This window comes from Dama dama, chromosome 20 (genome assembly GCF_033118175.1).
Source record: "Dama dama isolate Ldn47 chromosome 20, ASM3311817v1, whole genome shotgun sequence".
Classification (NCBI taxonomy): domain Eukaryota; kingdom Metazoa; phylum Chordata; class Mammalia; order Artiodactyla; family Cervidae; genus Dama; species Dama dama.
In genome coordinates, this window is record NC_083700.1 from 57,857,069 (window position 1) to 57,881,366 (window position 24,298).

The window sequence follows — 24,298 nt, forward strand, 5'->3', positions numbered from 1 at the left end:
CACTTGTTTTTAAAATATAATGGTAACTATGATAATAAGCAACTATTTTACTGTGATAGGGTTATACTAAAAGTTCCAGAGATTTCCTTCTGTTTAAAAAAAAAATAAACAAGATGGTATATTTCAGCTGTATGCTACTTGTTATAGATATTTCATAATAAAATCATTAAAAGAGGTAAGCATTAATGCAAAATAAATTCTTAATAAAAATAATTTTCATAGATAAAAGGTAAAAAATTTAATATTTAAAAACTTAGTCTTCAAATTAAAACACATGAACATTAATTGCCTATCCAATAGATTTGATCTTTGTTTTGTGACAAATGTTCCAGGTGAGAGAAAATTCCTCTTATTCTGTGTTTGATGTTGGTTCAGAGATTAAAAGTGCTTCCAAAAGTATTATCAGATTGGGCATTAGAGTATCTGTTGCTTTTTATAAGCTCAATTACTTTGTTCACTATGAAAATATTTGGTCTGTTTTACAAAGAACTGTATCTTTTAGTGAATATTCAAACTCTGAAAAATGCAGCAAACACGATTAGATAATATTCAAACCATGTAACACTGGGATTTCCTAGCAAGAGCAATAGTATTACATATAAATATGTTGAAATCACCAATTTATGAAGTTATTTTGCTTGCAAAATGTTCTTTCTCGAAATACCATCCACTGGATTAGCACATTTTTGTATTTTATATATATAAACTACTAATTAGATACATATATATTAAACATTAATTATATAATATATATATTAAGCATATTACTATTTACGTTATTTGTAAGAATTGCTCAACAGCAAAGCCAGGAATACAGTTTAAAATATGACAACAGTTACAAGCAAGACAGACTGCTCAGATATTAACCTTTCTAATATGCTTCTGACGTGCTTCCAGAAATGTTGACCTTAATTTTTGACTCTGTATGTAAATATTTCCTGTCTTCTTGTAGACTTGACGTCAGTACTGTTCCTGCTGGCTCGGCAGTAAAGAATGAGCCTGTCAATGCAAGAGATGCTGGTTTGGTCCCTAGGTAGAGAAGATCCCCTGAAGGAAACGGCAAATGTGCCCATATTCTTGCCTGGGAAATCCCACTGGCAGAGGAGCCTGGAGGGCTAAGGTTCACGTGGTCACAAGAGTCAGACACCTCTTAAGAGACTAAACCACCCATCAGTATATATTGTATTGTATATATTGCTGTGAGCCAATAATATCACTATGTTGATTGCAAAAGCTTAATTTTCCCCTTTACATCGTTTTAGCACCTTTGTTAAAAATCAGTTGACTATATGCATAGGAATCTGTTTCTGGAATCGATAGTCTGTTCCATTCTGTTTTATTTTTACATGTCTTTTTTCATAAACTCCAAACTGTCATGCTCATAGAGCTTTATAATAAGTCTTGAAACCAGGTAAGGCAAGTCTTCCAATTTTGCCCTTATTTTAATATATTGCTTTGGCTATTCTAGGTTCTTTGTATTTCCACTGAATTTTAGAAATAGCCTGTCAGTTTGTATAAAATTTTGATTGAGATTGGATTGAATCTATCAATGAACTTGGTGAGAACTGACATCTTAATAATACTGAGTCTTGCAATCTGTGAACATAGTTGATTTTTTCACTAATTTAGATTTTTCAAAAATAAAAATTTAAAAAGGATTAACATTTGCAAGTATATAAAATAGGCCAGGCACAGTACGGGTGCTTTGTATGCATCCAATTAATTAAAATTCATTATTCCTTTTAGTAGGCAAATTATACTTGGAAGGAAATGGGAAGGTGGAGAGCTTAAGCAATTCTCTGAGGCCAGGCAGTAGGTGGTTTAGAAGGGAACTTGGACCCCTAGGTGCCTGACACCATGGGCTTCCCTAGTGGCTCAGCTGGTAAAGAATGTGCCTGCAATGTAGGGCACCCCACTGTAAGGCGAGTGCGGAGAAAAATAGAACAAGCCCAGGAGTCAGGCAAAGAAAAGGAAATTTATTAAAGAGAATGAAAGGGAGAATGGTCCTTGAGAAGAACCAGCAGCCCACCCTTCTGATGGATCCCTCTTAAACCCCGTAGATGGGAAATCGGGTCCCCTGCAGTGGGGTGGTTAGTTTAGCCTGCAACTGGAGTCTGGCCATCATGTAGTCTCGAGAGAGCTTCAAGTGTCCCATGGTAGGGTGGTCGCATAATGTTGAGAAAGTAAGTGCCAGAAGCAAAAACAGGATGCTGCTTAAGCAATGTGGTCAGTTTCACCCGTCACTGTGACTTTATCTTTTGTTTGTGAGGTAGCACAATGAGCCATTTTAACAATGGGCCCCCATGCAGACCCTATCACCAGGTTTGATCCTTTTGGTGGGAAGATCCCCTGGAGAAGGAAATAGCTACCCAGTCCAGTGTTCTTGCCTGGAGAATTCCATGGACAGGGGACCCTGGCAGGCTACAGTCCATGGGGTTGCGGAGAGTCAGACATGACTTAGTAACTTTCTTTATTTCATCTACCTGACACCAAAGCCTGGCTTTTTCTATTCACCAGCCTACTTAATTCAGCTCTAACTAGGACTAGCACTTAGGCCTGCAAAACCCTCTAAAGTTCAGATTGCTCCTGAACAATCAAGCATTTCAAACTCCCACCATCACTGTTATGGTGGAGATAGTGCAAAATGTGGAGGCATAGGGGCATAAGAGATTAAATTACATCTTCCAAATTGCACTTGAGGATTGAATGTGCCAATTATACCCTTGTGACTACCTTGTTCATAGCAATTGGAATTTGAGTTCACGAACAGCATAAAATTCTTGTACCCCATTGCAAGAAAAGATATTCCCATTTATAAACTAGCTATGCAAATTATTCTGGTTTAGGATTGGAAAAGTTTTTGTAAAATATCTAAAAGCTCTTGATATGATTTGAGGAACGACCTGTTATGGAAATTCAGTGACCTTAATAAACTAGCTCAAAGCCAAAAAAAGAAAGAAATCAATGAAAACAAATCCAAATTGGTGTCATTAAAAGTAATCTAAGTTCCTAATTCATTTTTCCTGATGAGTTTAATGAAAAAAAAAAAAAAAAGAATTCATGAAGAAAAAGGTTATGGTTGGAGATCTATTCTCAAAAAATTGTCCATGACACATTAAAGTGTCCACCCAGATACTTATAGGGACCATTGCAATGGGATTTTACAGTGGAGGGAGAAATGGAACTCAGCTCCTAATACAGCATGGGCAAGTGGAAATTTTCAGGGTTGCGGGTCAGTGGATGGAAAATTACTAAGAGAAAATAGGGCTAAGGGGAATTCTGGCGAAATTAACCTAACAGGATTCTTATTGAAAAAGAGCCAGGACAATCAGACATCACCTGGGGAAGGGTGGAAGATGAGGAACTTGATCCTATATTGAGGATCATCAGATACTGGGGCGGGGTGTTCCTAGTTAAACTGACTTAGTAAAGTTCTTGCTAAAACTGGATTTTACAAGGAAGTGCACAGATGAGCCTAGGAGAAGGTTTCAGGAACCTGACTGAAGTCTGGCCAAACAAAGAATCTTCACTTCAAGTATTTCCAGTCACATTTTTTTAAAGAGCTTTTCAGGGCTCTTTCAGACGCGACATCCGGTTTAGAAGAGCCTAGTCAACATCCAATAATTTCATAGCAATTCTCCCAAACTGAAAGGGTACAAGGCTTAAGTTTGAAAGATCTTCCCCTTCCCGGTTAGTCTACAAAAATTAGAATAGAAGGCTGCTAGAGAGGACTGGGTACTCATATGCCTCCAGGCATTTGACATCGGGCCTGGCTCTTTTACGCACCCACCCTTCCCCGCAGCCCCAAGTAGAGAGAGGAAGCCAGGAGCCCACGCCCTCGCACCCGGGCAGCGCAACTCTGGAGCAACCTGAGAAACCCGAGGAGGGCGGAGAGGATCGTTTACGCAGACGGGGAGGGGCGCGAATGGAGTGAGGCGGATAGCCCCGGGCTAGTTCAGACGGCCTCCTGCGCCCCAGGTCCAGAAAGACCGCTGCAGAAAGGGGCGTGGGAGGGAGGGGAGCTGCGGAGGAGGGTCACGGGTTCACTCGGCCGGCGGAGGGAGGATGCCACCGCTGCTGGGCTCACGTCGAACCCCGGGCTGAGCTGGACTTTAGAGGCTTCTAGAGCCGGCTCACCTGCCGCGGCCCCGGCCGCGAAGTAGGTCCCCCACCGGCCCTCTCTGGCGCCCCGCTTCCCGCGCCGCGGCCGCAGGTGAGCCGAGCCCAGCCGCACCCGGAGGCATCAGGTGTCGTGGGAACGGCGCCCGCGGCGCGAAGGGAGAGCCCGCCCCGTCTCCAGCCATCCGTGATACCCGGCGGGAGGGTCGGGTCCGACGGCGGCGCCATGGAGGGGACACAGGGGGGAGCGGGGTGCGAGCTGCAGCGGTTCGGCCCCCCGGCTGCTCAGCAGCCCGCACAAGGTCAGTGGCGCCCCCGCAGTTGCGGGGACTCGGGCTGCGGCGCGCCGCCACCGGGAGGCCGGCCTCACCCGCGAGGCCTGGGAAGGGGGCGGCCTTCCGCGTGGTGCTCGGGGCTCGGTGGCGGTCTGCTGGTGGCACAGCCAACCTCTCCGGACTCGGAGTGCTGTTTTATTAGAAGGAATGGGGAGGGTGTACTTGGGACCAAAGCCGGCGTCCCCGCGCGGGGAGAAAGCAGTCTCCAGTCGGTCGTGAAAGGAACTCGCGTCCTTGTCATCAACTGCGAGGCTGTTACTATTTACACGTATTCTTCGGCTTTAACTTTCTGCAGTTCACTACAATTAAGCCTCTCCTCGCCCTGAATAAAGAACCTCAGGGTATTCGTTTGTAGATTGTAAGAGCAAACCCAGCATCGCGGATCGACTCTCCTGACCCACGTCTCCACGGACCCTGCATCCTGCGCGGCACCCGGGTGGGTGTGCAGGGTTTGGGGCGACTCGCCCTCAGCGGCGAGGGGTTCGGACAGTCTCCGTTTTTAAAAAGTGCGCCTTCAGACGGGCTTCTGTGACAGTAAAGCGAAGGTTTGCAGCGAGTGGTCAGTCCTTGTGAATGGAACATCTTTTTCGTAAGCTTGGTGCGCGATGTGCTGAGTAAGTTAATTGTGGTTGGCTTCTTTTTCACTTTGTTCCTATGGGTTACTGTTACACGGCGTGTGGCTGGTTTGTTTATAGTTTAATTTTCCCTGTATCAAAAATAGAAAGGGCTGAATGTGAGCTCTAGTCTGTCATTCACTAACAGAGGCTGTATTATCAACAGTTCCATTATTTTGTTACTGTTCATGTGCGAATTTCCATGAACTGGCATGAATCAGCTTCCTTATAAATCCCATAGATAGTGTCTTTAAATGCTGATGAAAATATTAATATACCCTTTTGAAGAAGGAAATAAAATGTTCTCGAGTGAAAATCCTAAGGGATTATCTTTTTTCTCTCCCTATGTCTTCATGGAGTTACTGTACTCAGACTTTGACAGGCATTTAAACACACACAGCAACCATACTTTAATGAATTCTGTCATAATTACTTCACTCTGAAAGTCGAGTGTGTTAGTACACTTTGACTCTTCCCCACATCCCAATCTCTGAGTAGAATTTTCGGTAAAAAAATATCACACAGAATCAGCCTTTCTATTCTGTAAAAAAGAACAATACTGTCTGTAGTGTTTTGTGGTGTTTTATTTTGAAGAAGTTTCCATAATATGAAGATTAGTCTGAGGGACAGTCCAGGATAGGTTCCAGTTTACAAAGTGACTTCTTTATCACTTTGGATAAGCTGACTATGAAGACAGTAAAATCAACCCTATCCCTTTCAAAGGGACAAACAAAAAATGTTATGAAGTGCTTTGAAAAGTAAAATGTACTATATAAATATAAAGGCCCTCCATAAAAAGCTAATGCAAGTGATGTTGCTGATTGGGATTTGGACTTAAATTGAGATTCTGAGTTCTTTGCAGACCTCCTTTGTAAGTCCCCTGAAGCTCACACTGCCTCTTAAGAATTTTGTTCGCTGTTTAGGAAGCTGCTATGTCTGCTGGGGCTGTAGGGAAAGTAAGGCTGATGGTTTAGTGCTAGACCCTATGCAAGGGCTTTATTTTCATTTTCTCACTAGAAACACATGAAGTTGTAGATATTCTTATTTCTATTTTGCAGAAGAGAAAACTGAGGCTCAGACAGGCTGAGTGACTTGTATAAGGTCACAGAAGTGTCTCAATGTAGAACCAGGATTAGAAACAAAACAGGATCTTTGTTCTCTACATCACATTTTGTACCTTTAACTCAATGGCTTAAAAATTTTTTTTTCATACAATCTGATAAAACTGTATCTCCCCAGGAAAATTGCCCATATCCATATATATACAAAATTTTGCACATAATTTCAGAGTCCAGCCTGCTTTCTGAAACCTTTCCAGTGCTTTCAGGACACCCTACTCTGTCTGTTACTGATTGAGGCAAAAAGCATATACATACTATATATTGGTATTATAATCTTCTATTAACAGCAGCCCTTTGAACTTGGTAGTTTTCAATTGCGTAAAAATTCATTCAGTGACTGAAATAAAAAGAAAAATGACTTGCTATATTCTAATTGATTCTGTAAACACCAAATGCAGTTTATTTTGTTTATAGTTGTAATCACATTCTTTTTATTTTTTAAATTAAAAAAAATTTGTTTTATATTATAGTTGACTTAAAATGTTGTGTTAGTTCCGGGTGCACAGCAAATTGATTGTCGTACATATACATGTATCTATTGTTGTTTCAGATTCTTTTCTCATCTACATTATTACAGAATATTGAGTGGAGTTGCCTGTGCTACACAGGAGGTCCTTGTTGATTATTTTATTTATAGCAGTGTATATACATGTTGGGGCTTCCCTGGTAGCTCAGTGGTAAAAGAATCTGCCTGCGATGCAGGGGACTTCGGTTTGACTCCTGAGTTGGGGAGATCCCCTGGAGGAGGAAATGGCAACCTACTCCAGTGCTGTTGCCTGGGAGAATTCCATGGAAGGAGGAGCCTGGTGGGCTCCAGTCCATAGGGTCGCACAGAGTAGAACAAAGTGATTAAGCGGCTGCAGCAGGGGCAGTGTGTGTACGTTAATCCCAACCTCCTAATTTAACTCTTCTCACCTTTCCCCTTTGGTAACCATAAGTTTGTCTTCTGTGACTGGAAGTCTGTTTCTGCTTTGTAAATAAGTTCATTGTATGACTTTTTTCCCCCCTTAGATTCCACATCTAAACGATATCACATGATATTTGTCTTTCTCTGATGTTATTTAGCATGATCATCTGTGGGTCCATCCATGTTGCTGCAAATGGAATAATTTCTTTTTTATGACTGAGTAATATTCCATATATGTATTCATGCCACATCTTCTTTACCTGTTAATATGTTGATGGATGTTTAGGTTGCTTCTATGTCTTGGGTATTGTAAACAGCACTGCAGTGAACATTGGGGTGCATGTATCCATTCTAACCATGGTTTTCTCCAGATATATGCCCTGTACTTGGATTGCTGGATCATATGGTAGCTCTGTTTTTAGTTTTTTAAGGTACCTCCATACTGTTCTCCATAGTGACTGTGCCAAATCACATTCTCTTCTGTAGTGTAGAAGGATTCTTTTTCTTCACACCCAGCATTTATGTTTGTAGATTTTTTGATGATGGCCATTCTGACTGGTGTGAGGTAACATTTTCATTGTAGTTTTTTTTTTTTTAATTGGAGGATAATTGCTTTACAGTGTTGTGTTGGTTTCTGCCGTACAACAACATGAATCAGTCATAAGTATGCATATATCCCCTCCCTCTTAAGCCGCCCTCTCAATCCCCATAATCCCACCCCTCTAGATTGTCACACGGCACTGGGCTGAGCTCCTTGTGTTATATAGCGGCTTCCCACTAGCTATGCATTTTACACATGATAGTGTATATATTTCTCAGTTCATCCCACTCTCTCTTTACCCCACTCTATCCACAAGTCTGTTCTGTATGTCTGCATCTTTATTTCTGCCCTGCAAATAGGTTTATCAGTACCATTTTTCTGAATTTAATATATATGTATTAATATGCAATATTTGTTTTCTCTTTCTGACTTAACTTCACTCTGTATAACAGGCTCTAGGTTTTGTCTGCCCTCAGTTCAACTGACTCAAATCCGTTCCTTTTTTATGGCTGAGTAATATTCCATTGTATATATGTACCACTTCTTTATCCATTCATCTGTCAGTGGACATCTAGATTGCTTCCATGTCTTGGCTGTTATAAATGCAGTGAACTTTGGGGTACATATGTTTTTTGAATTATGGTTTTTTAAGGGTATGTGCCCATTAGTGGGCTTCCCTGGTGGCTCAGTGGTAAAGAACCTTCCCGTCAATGTAGGAGATGCAGGTTCTATCCCCAAGTCGGGAACATTCCTTGGAGAAGGAAATGGCAACCCACTCCAGTATTTTTGTCTGGAAAATCCCATGGACAGAGGAGCCTGACAGGCTGCAGTCCTCGGAGTTGTGAAAGAGTTGGACACAACTTAGTGACTAAAAAACAACATGTTGGGGTTGCTGGGTCATATGGTAGTTTTATTCCTAGTTTTTTAAGGCACCTCTGTACTGTTCTCCATAGTGGCTGTGTCAGTTTACATTCCCATCAACAGTATAGGAGGTTTCACTTTTCTGTACACCCAGCGTTTATTGTTTGTAGATTTTTTGATGATGGCCATTCTGTCTGATGTGGGGTGATACCTCATTGTAGTTTTGATTTGCATTTCTCTAATAATTAGTGATGTTGAGCTTCTTTTCACGTGCCTCTTGACTACCTGTAAGTCTTTGGAGAAATGTCTATCTAGGTCTTTTGCCCATTTTTGATTGGGGTTGTTTGCTTTTTTATATTGAGCCACATAAGCTGCTTCTAAATTTTGGAAACTAATCCCCTGTTAATCACATCGTTTGCAAATACTTTCTCCTATATATTTTTTAATATTTGTCCGTGGGTTGTCTTCTCATTTTGTGGTTTCCTTTGCTGTGCAAAAGCTTTTGAGTTTAATTAGGTGTCACATGTTTATTTTCGTTTTTATTTCCGTTACTCTCGGAGACAGATCAAAAAGCAAAACTGCGGCGATTTATGTCCAAGAGTATTCTGCCTGTGTTTTCCTCTAAGAGTTTAATAGTATCCAGTATTACCTTTGGGCTTTCCTGGTGGCTCAAAGGTTAAAGTGTCTGCCCGCTATGTGGGAGACCCGGGTTCAATCCCTGGGTCAGGAAGATCCCCTGGAGAAGGAAATGGCAACCCACGCCAGTATTCTTGCCTGGAGAATCCCATGGAGGGAGGAGCCTGGTAGGCTATAGGGAGGAGCCTGGTAGGCTACAGTCCACCGGTCACAAAGAGTCGGACACGACTGAGCGACTTCACTTTCAGTCTTACCTTTAGGTTTTTAATCCATTTTGAGTTAATTTTTGTATGTGTTAAGGAATGTTCTAATTTCATTCTTTTACAGGTATCTATCCAGTTTTCCCAGCACCGCTTATTAAAGAGACTTCTCCATTGGGTATTCTTGCCTCCTTTGTGGTAGATTAATTGACCATAGGGTTTACTTCTCGGCTTTCTGTCCTGTTCCTTGATCTTTGAAGGTGCAGTTTAGAACAGTGGTGCTCATTTGAAAGCAGATCTTTTCTTTGGACTCCATCAACTATCCTGCAAAAACAAAGAACATAGATGTTGCCTTTACTTACAGTTTTGTTTTGTTTTTTTCCTCCTAGAGATGGCAAATGCTGAGGCTGCTGTAAGTAACTGCAGCTCTCATGAAGAGGAAAATCGCTGCACTTTTAACCAGCATACATCTCCCTCTGAGGAACTTCTATTAGAAGACCAGATGAGACGAAAACTCAAATTTTTTTTCATGAATCCTTGTGAGAAGTTCTGGGCTCGAGGTAGAAAACCCTGGAAACTTGCCATACAGATTCTAAAAATTGCAATGGTGACTATACAGGTAGGCACCTCAGATCATGAGTTTATCAAAGTCTTCTTTTACTAACAAAGATGACTATGTGTTTTGTTTTGTTTTTAGATAACTTTTTAACTATATGCCTCATAACAATAAATTAGGATATATACAATCTTAAACCCTTCCTCTTCCATATTTGTGAAAGAAGACATTTTTTCCCCCCAACTTGTTTCTTTTTTTTTTTTTTTGACCCCCCCTGCCCCCGCCGTTTCTTTTCATCTTTCATTAAATTGTGATTTTACTCACATAGTGTAACTAGATTTCAGGAAAAAAAAATTTTAATATTTTGCTTTCAGTCAAGAAATTTAGCTGAAGGTTTCTAAACCAACTTTGGAAGCTAGCTATTGCCCAATTAGATAATTCTTTTTTTTCCTAGTTAGTTGCCTGAAAATTTCTCTCTCTCCATAATTATTTGGATTCTCATATCCCTGTGATCATGTGAGCCCTGAAGTGGAAGAATGTGGAGCTGATTAAAAGAAGTAACATAGGTAGTGAAATATGAGACTTCATTTTAGGAGATGTTGAATCTCATTTCCTTGGCTTCTCTTAACATTTTGGGAGGAAATTGTGTTTTGTGATTTTTTATATATATTTATGACTTACTCTTGTGAAGGTATGTTCCTGCTAGTGAGAGTAATTATCTCTTGTTTAAAGCAAAAGAGCAAAAATAAAAGCTCATTTCAATAGAAAAAATAGGTGATTTATTTTTTCTTAACTTGGTGAAAAATGCACATGTAAATAAATGACTGGTATGTAAGGAGAATTTTTTTAACTCTGAAATCACGCATCTTAGCTCATTATTGAGGACAAATTCTTCTCGATTGTGAGAAGCTGGCAATCATATGAAGTTGGTGAAATTCTTTTATTTATTTATTTTTTAATTGGAGGATAATTGCTTTACAATTTTGTGGTGGTTTCTGCCATATAGCAATGCAGATGAACCGTAATTATACATATATCCTCTCCCTCTTAAACCTCCCTCCCTTCTCCCACCCCTCTAGGTCATCAGAGCGCCAGACTGAACTCCCTGTGTTGTATACTTCTCACCAGCTATCTGTTTTACACATGATAGTGTATATATGTTGATGTTACTTTCTCCATTCATTGAAGTTGATGAGATTTTTGCCTAAGTTTTTGATGCTAGATATTGTGTAAAGGAAGCTGACATTTGAGTGATTATCTTGTTCCAAGACATTATTTTTGTTTAATTTCAGCAATACTTCTATTGGATAAATACTGGACTCCTTCAGTTTACAGAATAAGGAGCTGATATTTATAAAGCTTTTTGAATTCCACATGACGAGTACTGACTAGTACAGCCAGTGGCAGAATTAATACTTTAGAGACATGTGCTCTTTCTAATTATCAACATAAAAATGATTGTTTGATTCCCAATATACTTGACAAGTTGGAATTGAAATTCTTAATTTCCAAGTGATAATGTATGTCACAATAGTGAAAGTATTTCTCTATGTTGTTTCTGATAAGTCAGAGGAGAAGCCTCTATCAGTTGAACATAAATATATTCTACTGGTAATGATAAGTACCACTTCTATGTTTACTGTGTTTCAGGCCAAACAGCATCATAGTCAGTTCTTAAATCAGAGGTAGGTAGTGGATCCCCACTATACAGATGAGAACACTGATGTTTAGTGAAGTAAAATAACCTGTTATAGTCAGGAAACTAGAAGAGTAGAACTGAGACTCAAACTCATATTCTATTCTAAGACTTATGTTCTTAATTACTCCTAAATCTTTTAGGGAGCTCCTCTTAACTTTCCTGTGTCTTCTAAGGCAGTTAAGAGGAAAATTGACTAACAGTTTAAGATGTTAAGCCTGTTAGTATTAAGCATATAAAAGGCATTTAGTAATTTTTTTTTATTTAAGTAACTGAGGGTTTTTCCTAACAGACTCTTGAGAGTCCCTTGGACTGCAAGGAGATCCAACCTGTCCATCCTAAAGGAGAGCAGTCCTGGGTGTTCATTGGAAGGACTGATGCTGAAGCTGAAACTCCAATATTTTGGTCACCTCATGCGAAGAGTTGACTCACTGGAAAAGACCCTGATGCTGGGAGGGATTGGGGGCGGAGGAGAAGGGGATGACAGAGGATGAGATGGCTGGATGGCATCACTGACTCAATGGACATGAGTTTGAGTAAACTCCGGGAGTTGGTGATGGACAGGGAGGCCTGGCATGCTGAGATTCATGGGGTCACAAAGAGTTGGACATGACTGAGCGACTGAACTGAGCTGAGTATTTACTTAATCTACATTGGAGCAATCTAGCAAATATTACATAAAGACTTTGAGCAACAGAGGGTGACTTGATGACAGATTTCCTCTTTTCAGAGAAAAGACGGTGGCATTTCTGTTAAGTTGGAGATTTTGTATCTGCAGCAGCAAAAGAAAGATGTTTGTGATGATAGGTAGCTTAGGAAAAGTTTCCCTTTTCCCACTGCCTGACCCAGTCTCTGATTTATAGCAGTTCTTTCTCTGCAGTGCCCCTCCTGTCTGCCCTTAGGTCTCTGAGGTCAGGGACTGTGTCTTCACATTGGATGCTTTAGGACCTGGCTCAGTGCTGGCTTGTGGAGGCACTCATATATTTGCATGAATTGGTAAAAGTATCTTTGGAAATTCTCTGGAGGCTTTTTGATCATCAGCTTCAACAGACGTAAAATCCCTGGACTATCAAGCCATCATCTTCCTAAGATTAAATAGGACACAATTTAAAGAGACTCTTCAGAAATGGAAGTCAAGTTAGGTAAAGAGTGATGATGTGAGGGGACAGGGCATACATCACACGGGTAGGTGAGAGGGAAAAGGACTGGTCTAACTGTCTCTGTTCTTCCCTGATAAGATCCTGCATACTTTGTGTAGCATGATAGTGTAGTTAGAGCTTAGATTTAGTTTGTTAGACTTGGGTTCGAATTTTGACTATACACTTGCTACCGAGTGACCTTTAAAAATTATTTAACTTCTTTGAGTCCTTATGCATCTGTGAATTGGGAGTATTAGGAACTATAATGTGGGATTGGTATGAAGAAAGTACCTGGAATAGTGGATGGAACATAGGTTTTCAGTGTTGTTCCCTTTTCTATGCAAAATATATGTTATCCCCTCACTTTGGGATCTAAGTCAGAGTGTATATTCTAAATTTATAGTGTGTGTGTGTGCACGCACGTGCATCAGAGAGAACAACAGAATTTCATGTAAAACTCTGGGGTCAGTCCTACATGAATATTAAGAATATGTTTAAAAGCTGAAAGTGAAAGTCACTCAGTCATGTCCAACTCTTTGCAAGCCCATGGACTGTATAGTCCATGGAATTCTCTAGGCCGAAATACTGGGGTGGATAGCCTCTCCCTTCTCCAGGGGATCTTCCCAACCCAGGGATCGAACTGGGGTCTCCTGCATTGCAGGTGAATTGTTTACCAACTGAGCTATGAGGGAAGCCCTAAGAATATATGTTAATATACTTTAATTTAGAGATGAGTTGAAAGAATATTTTTATTTTTAGTCTTATTGTCACAGTTTTGGTAACTAGTCCTAGAAATATAGTTTGATTATAAGACTTAAACTTACATATTTCTCAGGTTTTATTGTACACCTGCTTCAAGCCTTCTTGATGTCCTGAAGAATTCATTTTGAAATCTTCTACTTGCCCTTCAAGCTCCTGTACCATCTGACTTCAGTGTTTCTGCTCACATTTTTCCTCACTCTTTTTCTAATTGAATTATGCTGGTGTCCTCAGTGTCCCCTTCAAAGTGCTAAGTTCAACCAGACCCTCTTAGCCTTCTCCAGATGCTCCTCAAATGTCCCCTGCCCAAAGTTATGCACATACTACAGGGTTTCTATTATTCTTTCTTCCCTTAGGGAAACCTTCCAGCTTCCTTAATCAAAGTTATCTTGCTTCTCTGAGCTAAAGAGCTCCTAAAGGACTTCTCAGAGCTCCTAAAGTTTTTATTGGTGGGGACAGGGTCATAAGTGAGAAAGTACATGAAAGTAAATGTTGAAAGTATGCAGTCAGTTTCTTTAGTTTAAAACTAGAAACCCACCTTATCTTTAAGGACAAATTAGTTCCCAACTACCAAAAGTTTAATTTCTATAGAATATATTAAGAATTAATTACATATTGAATCTTGAATAGATGAATTAATCATTTAGTGGAGACCTTTATTTCATTGCTGTTTCACCCTCTTTTTCTTTCTTTTAAGCTGATCTTTTTTGGCTTGAGTAACCAGATGGTGGTAGCTTTCAAGGAGGAGAACACTATAGCATTCAAGCACCTCTTCCTAAAAGGATATATAGACAGAATGGATGACACATATGCAGTGTATACACAAAGAGATGTGTATGATCAGATCGTCTTTGCAGTGAACCAGGTAAGTCAGGCACATGCATTCTTTACTGGGGAGAAAGATTTGACTGGAGAATTGTTAGCAATGTGCAAAATGGAAGCTGACATTCTGGTGTACAAGGGTGAGCATTTTTTAATGAAATTATAAATGTTTTGTATGAAACCATTAATTTTTGTAACTTTGCCAACAAACTTTTACAAAACTCTAAGTTGAGAAGAGCTTGAGAAGAGAGGCAGAAACTTCAAAGACTTAATTAAAAGAGTCAGATCTAGGGCTTGGCATAGGAACCTCAAAGGTTTCAAATTATTAACCATGACCTTGATTGTAAGTAGTCATTAGGTCTTCAGAGTTTATATGTTCAGGGACCCTTAAGAAACAATGAGATTATTAACCTCGCAGAATGTGTAGAGCAACCAAGACCTGAAATTCATTTAAAAAATAAGAAAGGCCTTTATGTCACATAAGGCAATGGTTCTATTGTAACATTGATTAACTGCCTGAGAAAGGAAGCTTGTTTTTCATACATGTGGGTCAAATTTCTACTCTAAGTTTTTTTAATCAATTTGTTTTTGCTACAAACAAACAGTACTTTCTCAAGTCTGAAAATCCCCTATTTTGTAGGAATCTTTGGCAGCTTTCTTGACGTCAGCATTTCCAACCTGAGTTAGTACTGCAGACAACATTTCTGCAGTACTAACTGCAGTATATATAAAAATTATAACTCTTCTTCAAAAATTGTTATAGTGTAATTCAGTTCAGTTCAGTCACTCAATCGTGTCCAACTCTTTGAGACCCTATGAACTGCAGCACGCCAGGCCTCCCTGTCCATCACCAACTCCCGGAGTCCACCCAAACCCATGTCCATCGAGTCGGTGATGCCATCCAACCATCTCATCCTCCGTCGTCTCCTTCTCCTCCTGCCCTCAATCTTTCCCAGCATCAGGGTCTTTTCCAATGAGTCAACTCTTCGCATGAGGTGGCCAAAGTACTGGAGTTTCAGCTTCAACATCAGTCCTTCCAATGAACACCCAGGACTGATCTCCTTTAGGATGGACAGGTTGGATCTCCTTGCAGTCCAAGGGACTCTCAAGAGTCTTCTCCAACACCACAGTTCAAAAGCATCAATTCTTCGGCACTCAGCTTTCTTTATAGTCCAACTCTCACATCTGTACATGACCACTGGAAAAACCATAGCCTTGACCAGACGGACCTTTGTTGGCAATGTAATGTCTCTGCTGTTTAATATGCTGTTTAGATTGGTCATAACTTTCCTTCCAAGGAGTAAGCGTCTTTTAATTTCATGGCTGCAATCACCATCTGCAGTGATTTTGGAGCCCAGAAAAATAAAGTGAGCCACTGTTTCCACTGTTTCCCCATCTCTTTGCTATGAAGTGATGGGACCAGATGCCGTGATCTTAGTTTTCTGAATGTTGAGCTTTAAGCCAACTTTTTCACTCTCCTCTTTCGCTTTCACCAAGAGGCCCTTTAGTTCTTCTTTACTTTCTGTCATAAGGGTGGTGTCATCTGCGTATCTGAGGTTATTGATATTTCTCCCGGCAGTCTTGATTCCACCTTGTGCTTCCTCCAGCCCAGCGTTTCTCATGATGTACCCTGCATATAAGTTAAATAAGCAGGGTGACAATATACAGCCTTGACATACTCCTTTTCCTATTTGAAACCAGTCTGTTGTTCCATGTCCAGTTCTAACTGTTGCTTCCTGACCTGCATCTAACTGTTGCTTCCTTCCTGAGAAACCTTGACAGGTTTCTCAAGAGGCAGGTCAGGTGGTCTGGTATTCCCATCTCTTTCAGAATTTTCCAGTTTATTGTGATCTACACAGTCAAAGGCTTTGGCATAGTCAATAAAACAGAAATAGATGTTTTTCTGGAACTTTCTTCCTTTTTCGATGATCCAGTGGATGTTGGCAATTTGATCTCTGGTTCCTCTGCCTTTTCTAAAACCAGCTTGAACATCTGTAAGTTCACAGTTCACGTATTGCTGAAGCCTGGCTTGGAGAATTTTGAGCATTACTTTACTAGCGTATGAGATGAGTGCAATTGTGAGGTAGTTTGAGCATTATTTGGCATTGCCTTTCTTTGGGATTGGAATGAAAACTGACCTTTTCCAGTCCTGTGGCCACTGCTGAGTTTTCCAACTTTGTTGGCTTATTGAGTGCAGCACTTTCACAACGTCATCTTTCAGGATTTGAAATAGCTCAACTGGAATTCCATCACCTCCACTAGTTTTGTTTGTAGTGATGCTTTCTAAGGCCCACTTGACTTCATATTCCAGGATATCTGGCTCTAGGTGAGTGATCACACCATCGTGATTATCTGGGTCTTGAAGATCTTTTTTGTACAGTTCTTGTGTGTATTCTTGCCACCTCTTCTTAATATCTTCTGCTTCTGTTAGGTCCATACCATTTCTGTCCTTTATTGAGCCCATCTTTGCATAAAATGTTCCCTTGGTATCTCTAATTTTCTTGACGAGATCTCTAGTCATTCCCATTCTGTTGTTTTCCTCTATTTCTTTGCATTGATCGCTGAGGAAGGCTTTCTTATCTCTCCTTGCTGTTCTTTGGAACTCTGCATTCAAATGGGTATATCTTTCCTTTCTCCTTTGCTTTTCACTTCTCTTCTTTTCACAGCTATTTGTAAGGCCTCCTCAGACAGTCGTTTTGCTTTTTTGCATTTTTTTTTTTCTTGGGGATGGTCTTGATCACTGCCTCCTGTACAATGTCAGGAACCTCCATCCATAGTCCATCAGGCACTCTGTCTATCAGATCTAGTCCCTTATATCTATTTCTCACTTCCACTGTATAGTCATAAGGGATTTGATTTAGGTCATACCTGAATGGTCTAGTGGTTTTCCCTACTTTCTTCAATTTCAGTCTGTATTTGGCAATAAGAAGTTCATGATCCGAGCCACAGTTGGCTCCCGGTTTTGTTTTTGCTGACTGTATAGAGCGTCTCCATCTGTGACTGCAAAGAATATAATCAGTCTGATTTCAGTGTCGACCATCTGGTGATGTCCATGTGTAGAGTCTTCTCTTGTGTTGTTGGAAGAGGGTGTTTGCTATGACCAGTGTGTTCTCTTGGCAGAACTCTATTAGCCTTTGCCCTGCTTCATTCTGTACTCCAAGGCCAAACTTGCCTGTTACTCCAGGTGTTTCTTGACTTCCTACTTTTGCATTCCAGTCCCCTATAATGAAAAGGACATCTTTTTTGGGTGTTAGTTCTGTAAGGTCTTGTAGGTCTTCATAGAACCATTCAACTTCAGCTTCTTCAGCATTACTGGTCGGGGCATAGACTTGGATTACCGTGATATTGAATGGTTTGCCTTGGAAGCGAACAGAGATCATTCTGTTGTTTTTGAGATTGCATCCAAGTACTGCATTTCAGACTCTTTTGTTGACTATGATGGCTACTCCATTTCTTCTAAGGGATTTGTGCCCACAGTAGTAGATATAATGTTCATCTGAGTTAAATTCACCCATTCCAGTCCATCTTAGTTCACTGATTCCCAGGATGTCGATGTTCACTCTTGTCATCTCCTGTTTGACCACTTCTAATTTGCCTTGATTCATGGACCTAACATTCCAGGTTCCTATGCAATATTGCTCTTTACAGCATCAAACCCTGCTTCCATCACCAGTCCCATTCACAACTGTGTGTTGTTTTTGCTTTGGCTCCATTCCTTCATTCTTTCTGGAGTTATTTCTCCACTGATCTCCAGTAGCATATTGGGCATCTACCGACCTGGGGAGTTCATCTTTCAGTGTCATATCTTTTTGCCTTTTCATACTGTTCATGTGTGTAATTTTCATGTTCATAGTGTAATTAGGGCTTTTCATTTTCCCAGAGACAAACTATAGGATAAAATATATATTTGTGATACTAAGGCTTTCTGATAACCTTCAGATTACAAAAATTGTCCAGAAATCTATAATAATAGAAGTAAACTACATGCATTGTTAAATAGAATTACATCCTACAGTTTGTAAGGTCAAATAGTAGTAAAATTCTGGAGATACTAAGTTTTGAGACTCTTGTTTTAAGATTACTAAGTTTATCTAAATTACTCTGAAGCAAATTAGTAATTTGTTTTTGACCAGAGGAGTGGGCAGAGGCAAGAGATAAACAGTTCGATAAATTCTTCCTAAAACATTTTTGCCTCTATTATTAAGGTTAAAAGCAGTAGTAAAGATATAGTATTTGGCATTCAGGCAGTTCTATTTATCAGATTTCTTTTTTCTTTATAGAATTGCATGTAGGTAGATTCCTTGTGCTAGTAAATAGGTAAATACTATTTTGGGGTAGAGTTTACCTTGAGCAAGTGACTCCCTACCATCTATCAAGCACTATCATGCGTTTTAAACAAGATAAAAAAGTATCTTAACCATAATATTAGTGAATAAAGTTTTTGTGGTTAATAAGGTCAGTTATTCTACATGATTCCAGAGAAGTGAATAGGGAAAACATGGACTGATATGAAAGAAACATCTTTGTCTGCTGTAAGGAAATACCCTGATAGTTGAGGTGATAGTCACCAAGAACTGACAGGTAAGACAGTAGCTTCTCAGCCCTTAGAGTTATATCCATGACTAGTTTTCCTGAAGAGTGGAGCCCTAAAATGTCATCTAACTGAATAATCTCTAGGGCTTATCCTGATTTAACACTGGTTGTCACAGCATCACTCTTGTTTAGTATGTCTATTTATGTATTGGAATGTCAAAGACCTAGTTATTTTAATACTGTATCCTGGCTTTTATCAATCATGTTTGGGTCGACTTTACTGGGTTCCTTCTTTCAGCTGCCTCTTGACTTAGGGCAGTCCTCAAAGGTCTGTCCTTTTCCTACAGAATTTCCCCCACTGTCACCCATCGCTAAGACAGATGTTTCCAAAACAGTTGCTCACACTCTTGTGTGAAGAGAGCTCACAAGCTCCTCAGAATCACTCTGTTCAAAGCAGGTGCATATTCTCTTCCCACCTCCTTCTCAGAGCTGCTTCTCTTTCTGATCAGTTGCTTAGATTTAACGGTCTCAGGATCTTGGGACCACTTACTTTTTCAGCTCAAACACAGTCTATAAATCCCTACTTCTAGTTGGTTACCCTCTTTCCCTCCCACCTGTTCTACCAGTTCTTGGCAGTTTATTCTAAATGATTCACCTGGAATCACAGATTTGACTATGGGGTACTCCTCATTTCATAATAGTGTTCAGTGCCACATATTAATATACTTAGTCCATGAAGATGGAGGTATATACCAGGCACTCAAATGTTTGTGAATGAATGAATGAGCTCAAAAGATTCATGTGTTCAGATCAGGTAATCACAGGGAGACCACAAAAAAATGCATCTGTAATCAAGGAACAAGCTGTTTAATCTGCTTTACTTTGGGTGCCACATTTCTCAGGTAAGGATTTTTATGTGTTTTTATATAGTCTCCCAAAGGATGCCCTAGGACCCATGAATCTGTGTGAAAAACTAGTTCTTTCAAGGTGGAGCTGCGGAGGCAAGTGGGGGCAGGTGCCAGGCTCATCAGAGCCCGACAGAAGTCACAGCCGCTTCGGTGCCCCCTTAGTCAGCGCTGCCGGTCACCTGCCTTTCAGTGACGGTCCTACACCACCTGCCGCTCCCAGAGTCTTCTGACTTAGGCTCCAGATTGGCCCTGTAGCTGGCCACAGTTCTGCTACTTGCCCCTGACCGTTGTTGACTGGAAAAACAAGCATAGCCTAAAAGTTGAGATTTATGTTTTATTCAAGGACATCACCGAGGACTGTAGTCCAGGAAGGCAGCCTCTCAGATAGCTCTGAGAGACTATTCCAAAGACAGTTTTTGCAGAAAACAAAATAAAAACCATGTAGTGGAACATCAAAAGATTACTGATAGTCACAAAAAAACAGATATCTCAAGCTAATGATTTTCTGGGAAGATGAATCTGGCCTAATGGCAGTTATTGCTTTAATATACATCTCAACCATCCAGGGCAAATATCCTGTTTTTCTCCATCCTGAATTCCCCTCAGGGCATACCCTCAGCACCACTACAGTGGCTGAAGGCTTAATGGCTGGCAACACTTATTGTTTATGGGAATGGCAGGCAACACTCTTTGTCCACACCATCCAGCTCTGCAGGTGCTCAGACCTCACGTGCTAAGTCACTTCAGTCATATCCAACCCTTTGTGACCCTATGGATAGTAGCCCACCAGGCTCCTCTGTCCATAGGATTCTCCAGGCAAGAATCCTGGAGTGGGTTTCCATTTCCTCCTCCAGGGGATCTTCCCAGCCTAGGGATCAAACCTGAGCCTCTTACATTGGCAGGCAGGTTCTTTACTGCTAGCGCCTGGGAAGCTGTCAGACTCTATAAGGAGCCTTATGAAGACAGCAAGGAAGTCTGGCTGTACAATCACTTATAAAAATAGCGTGTACCTGAAGGCCTACAGCTTGGATCTTTTGTGTTTCAAGACCTTATAAGGTTTAAGACACAAGTTTCTATGATAGGAGGTTCAGATCTTTAAGTAATTCCTGTCTGGACTGCTCCATAGGGAGGGGCATTCAGAAGGGCTCCAAGGGCCTAAACAGGTGTGACCCCTGCCTGCCTTTCTGGCTTTACTGCCTGTTACATATCTCACATTGCAGGCATTGGTCTCCGTGGTACCTTACCACATTCAATATCTTTTACTTCTTTTTTCATTTAATATATTGTATTCCTCTTACTCCCCCATGTCCCAATATAAAACTACCAGTTGGACTCTGAGTAGCTTTAGAAAGACTTAAGGCACTTATTTCCTTGTATGGGAAATATCTCAAAACTAAATATGTCTAGCATTACACTATTTCCTCTAGATGCAGAACATAATACTATTTAATGATTTATGCAGCTTAATTATATTACTATAGATTTCTGGCACATTTTCCCAGTCCCAGTGCAAGCAGAAATGTTGGTGCCATAACAAATCCTATCCTAGCAGTTTACCATCTTCCTGTATGTAGAATGAGCTCTAGTGGGTGAAGATCCTCTATCATATTATAGTAGTTTTTCACCTCACCATTAACTTGACAAATATTTGAGCATGTCCTCTGTGTACTCTTGCCTGAAAGCTGGGTTTGCCTCTTGGTGGATGTTGAGCAAAAAGAACCAGCCAAGCCAAAAATCAGAAGGAAGGATTCATTAGTTGCAGCAAATAAGGAGAACACCAGGGATCTTTCTCAAAGCAGTGTCTCCTGGGACAGTAAAATTGGGGAACTTTTAAGTTAAGGACACCTGCATATTTATGAAGGGACTTGGGCAGTCGACAAGTCCAAGTTTTAGTTGATTGAAGTCATGAGGGTCAGAAAAGGTTGTGTTACAGGCTAATCTTTACCACTGAAACAGAACTGGGAATCTTTACAATGGATGTGTTATCTATGCTGTTGTTACTTCTCTTGTCTGATAACAGTCATTTGTTTCTATGTTCATTTGTCCCCTTAATATTTTTAATTACTGAGGTCCTTAAGGACCAGCATTTGATCCAAAAAGGCTGAGGCCAAAAATGGCTTCTCTTACAACAGTCACCCGTATTCTCTTTCTCCAAGGACCCGCCCCCTGCCCAGCCTATCTGCTTACAGTATGGTTCTAAGTGCTGAGGTTAGTGCAGTGGGCTTAATAAATTCCTTGCCCTGTGGAACTTAGATTCTAATGGAAGAGATGGATTTTAAACAAATTTAGCAAGATAATTTGATTTCCAACAGTGATGACTGCTATGAAAAAAAAAATTAGGTGGCATAAAACATGAACAGTGGTCTCAAGATGATCAGAAAAGGCTTCTCTGGGGACTTGAGGTCTGAGGAAGAATATTTCAGGCTGAAGGAGTGGCAACAGCGAAGGCCCTGGAGGCTGGAAAACATTTAGTATGTTTAAGACAAGTGTGCAAAGGAGTGAGGGAAGAGCCAGAGGTACAGCTTTCCAGGCCCTGGAAAAGAGCTTTTAAGTTTATCCTGAGACACAGGAAATCATGGGAGGACTTTCAGTAGGGGAATATTGCTCAAAACTGACTAAGCTGTATTCTTGCAAAGATAAAGATTTAAAAAAAAATTATCTTTAGACAAAGTTTTGCTGGTTAGTCTGGAACAGTTTTATCCCACTTCCCATATTATAGTAAAGCAGAACTCTTGACTAGAAAATAGTTCAAAGATAAAGTTTGTACTCACATTAAATGTAAAAGTCACTTCCTAAACATAGTTCTTTAAAGAAGGAAAGAACTTGAAATGTTATTTAAGGTTAAATTCAGCCTTTAATTTTGCAGGTAAGAAAGCAGAGGCTGATAAAGTTTGTGACTTGCTCACAATCACAGAAATGAGACTTGAACCCCAAACTCTAATTCACAAGTGCTCTTTGCCCTCTGCCATCCCAGTGCACGGTAGCATGTCAATTACTTTCCAGTCTCCACCTGGACAGGAGGTGGGAACCTACCGTTTCAAAGGCAGGGAGGGAGGGGAATCATGGCTTCACTTCTGCCTGGCTGGGTGCTCTCATTTTCTGTTTCTCTTTTTGGTTGAAGTACTTGCAGCTATGCAACGTCTCAGTTGGGAATCATGCATTCGAGAACAAGGGCACGGAGCAGTCGGCCCTGGCAGTCTGCTGGCACTTCTACAAGCAAGGAAACATCTATCCTGGAAATGATACCTTTGACATTGACCCAGAAATTGAAACTGGTGATATTCTTCTATAAGCTAGAACTTCCATTTTTAACTCCTTTATTTATTTATTTATTTTTTTAACTCCTTGATTTAAAGTCAGTAATTTCATCTCTGAAAATACTGATTTGGCCTGTGCTATTAGGTCATAGTAAGAACAATATCAGTTATGCCAGGTACTTCACTATAGCTCATGATTCTTAAACAAACCAACAAACAAAAAGTCAACAAGACAAGTTTATTATTATCCTCATTTTACAGAGGACTAAAGTGTGGCTCAGAAGGTTTAGTAATCTGCTCAAGGTGGACCTACTAAGAGATAGTGCTGAAATTTGACCCAGGCTGTGCTCTTAGCCATTTTATTCCACAACCTCTCTTCTGGATAAGCCAGTTTAAAAGATAGATATTGCCCTTATAAAACAAATGTTTGCAAATTCTTGAATATATAATATATAAAACTTTGTCCCCTCAGTAGTACTTCACTATTCAGTATCTTTGGGGGTAGTTGAGGAGTAATGAGATTCCCTCGTAGCTCAGTCGGTTAGAGATATGCCTGCAGTTCAGGAGACCTGGGTTCAATTCCTAGGTCAGGAAGATCCCCTGGAGAAGGAAATAGCAACCCACTCCAGTATTCTTGCCTGGGAAATCCCATGAACAGAGGAGCCTGGCGGGCTACAGTCCATGGAGTTGCAAAGAGTCAGACACAACTTAGCAACTAAACCACCACCAGTGAGAACCAGAATTTAGAATAGCATAGCTTATTCCTATTAGCAAAGTTCTATTTACAATTTGTACCTAAAACATTAGCTTAGGTCATTGAGTTAAAAAGTAAGTACTTTCAGCAGTAGCCGCTGTGACTTTTTCTTTGAGAAAACTAATAAAGGATTATAGTACTGACTAGTAAAAACCTTCTAAGATGCTGTCTTCCTTTTTTTTTTTAAGTGTTTATTGAGGGAAAATTGTCAACACATAATATTTTTTAAAAATAGATACTTTAAACATAGAAAATTTTATCTTAGACACTCTAGGTACTTCAAATGTATGCATAGGAATCAAAAAGGGAGAGGGGCCTCAAAATTTAGGCTGAAAAAGACAGAAAGGAAGATGGCCTTCTATACAAGATTAGTGAAATAGAGTTCAGATCTTCCTCTACCTCCATCCACTCAAGAAATGTTATAGTCACATCTTACAAACAAATAAAAGTCATTGTAACTATGTGGTATGGATGTTTAGATTTAAAAATCTTAATTCACAAAAATGCCAGAATCTGAATATTCAGTTTTCATTAGATGAT

At 40.2% G+C, this 24,298-nt stretch overlaps 1 protein-coding gene across 1 annotated transcript in view; it reads left to right on the forward strand.

Annotated features, from left to right (window-relative positions):
- The first annotated feature begins 3,818 nt into the window (after window positions 1–3,818).
- MCOLN3 (mucolipin TRP cation channel 3) overlaps window positions 3,819–24,298 on the forward strand; it is a 40,237-nt gene continuing 19,757 nt past the window's right edge. The window contains exons 1-4 of the mRNA XM_061121500.1: window positions 3,819–3,978; window positions 9,724–9,953; window positions 14,182–14,349; window positions 22,869–23,022. Of these exons, the coding sequence (XP_060977483.1) occupies window positions 9,726–9,953; window positions 14,182–14,349; window positions 22,869–23,022 (550 nt within the window). The 5' untranslated portion in view covers window positions 3,819–3,978; window positions 9,724–9,725. The remainder of the gene's footprint in view (window positions 3,979–9,723; window positions 9,954–14,181; window positions 14,350–22,868; window positions 23,023–24,298) is intronic.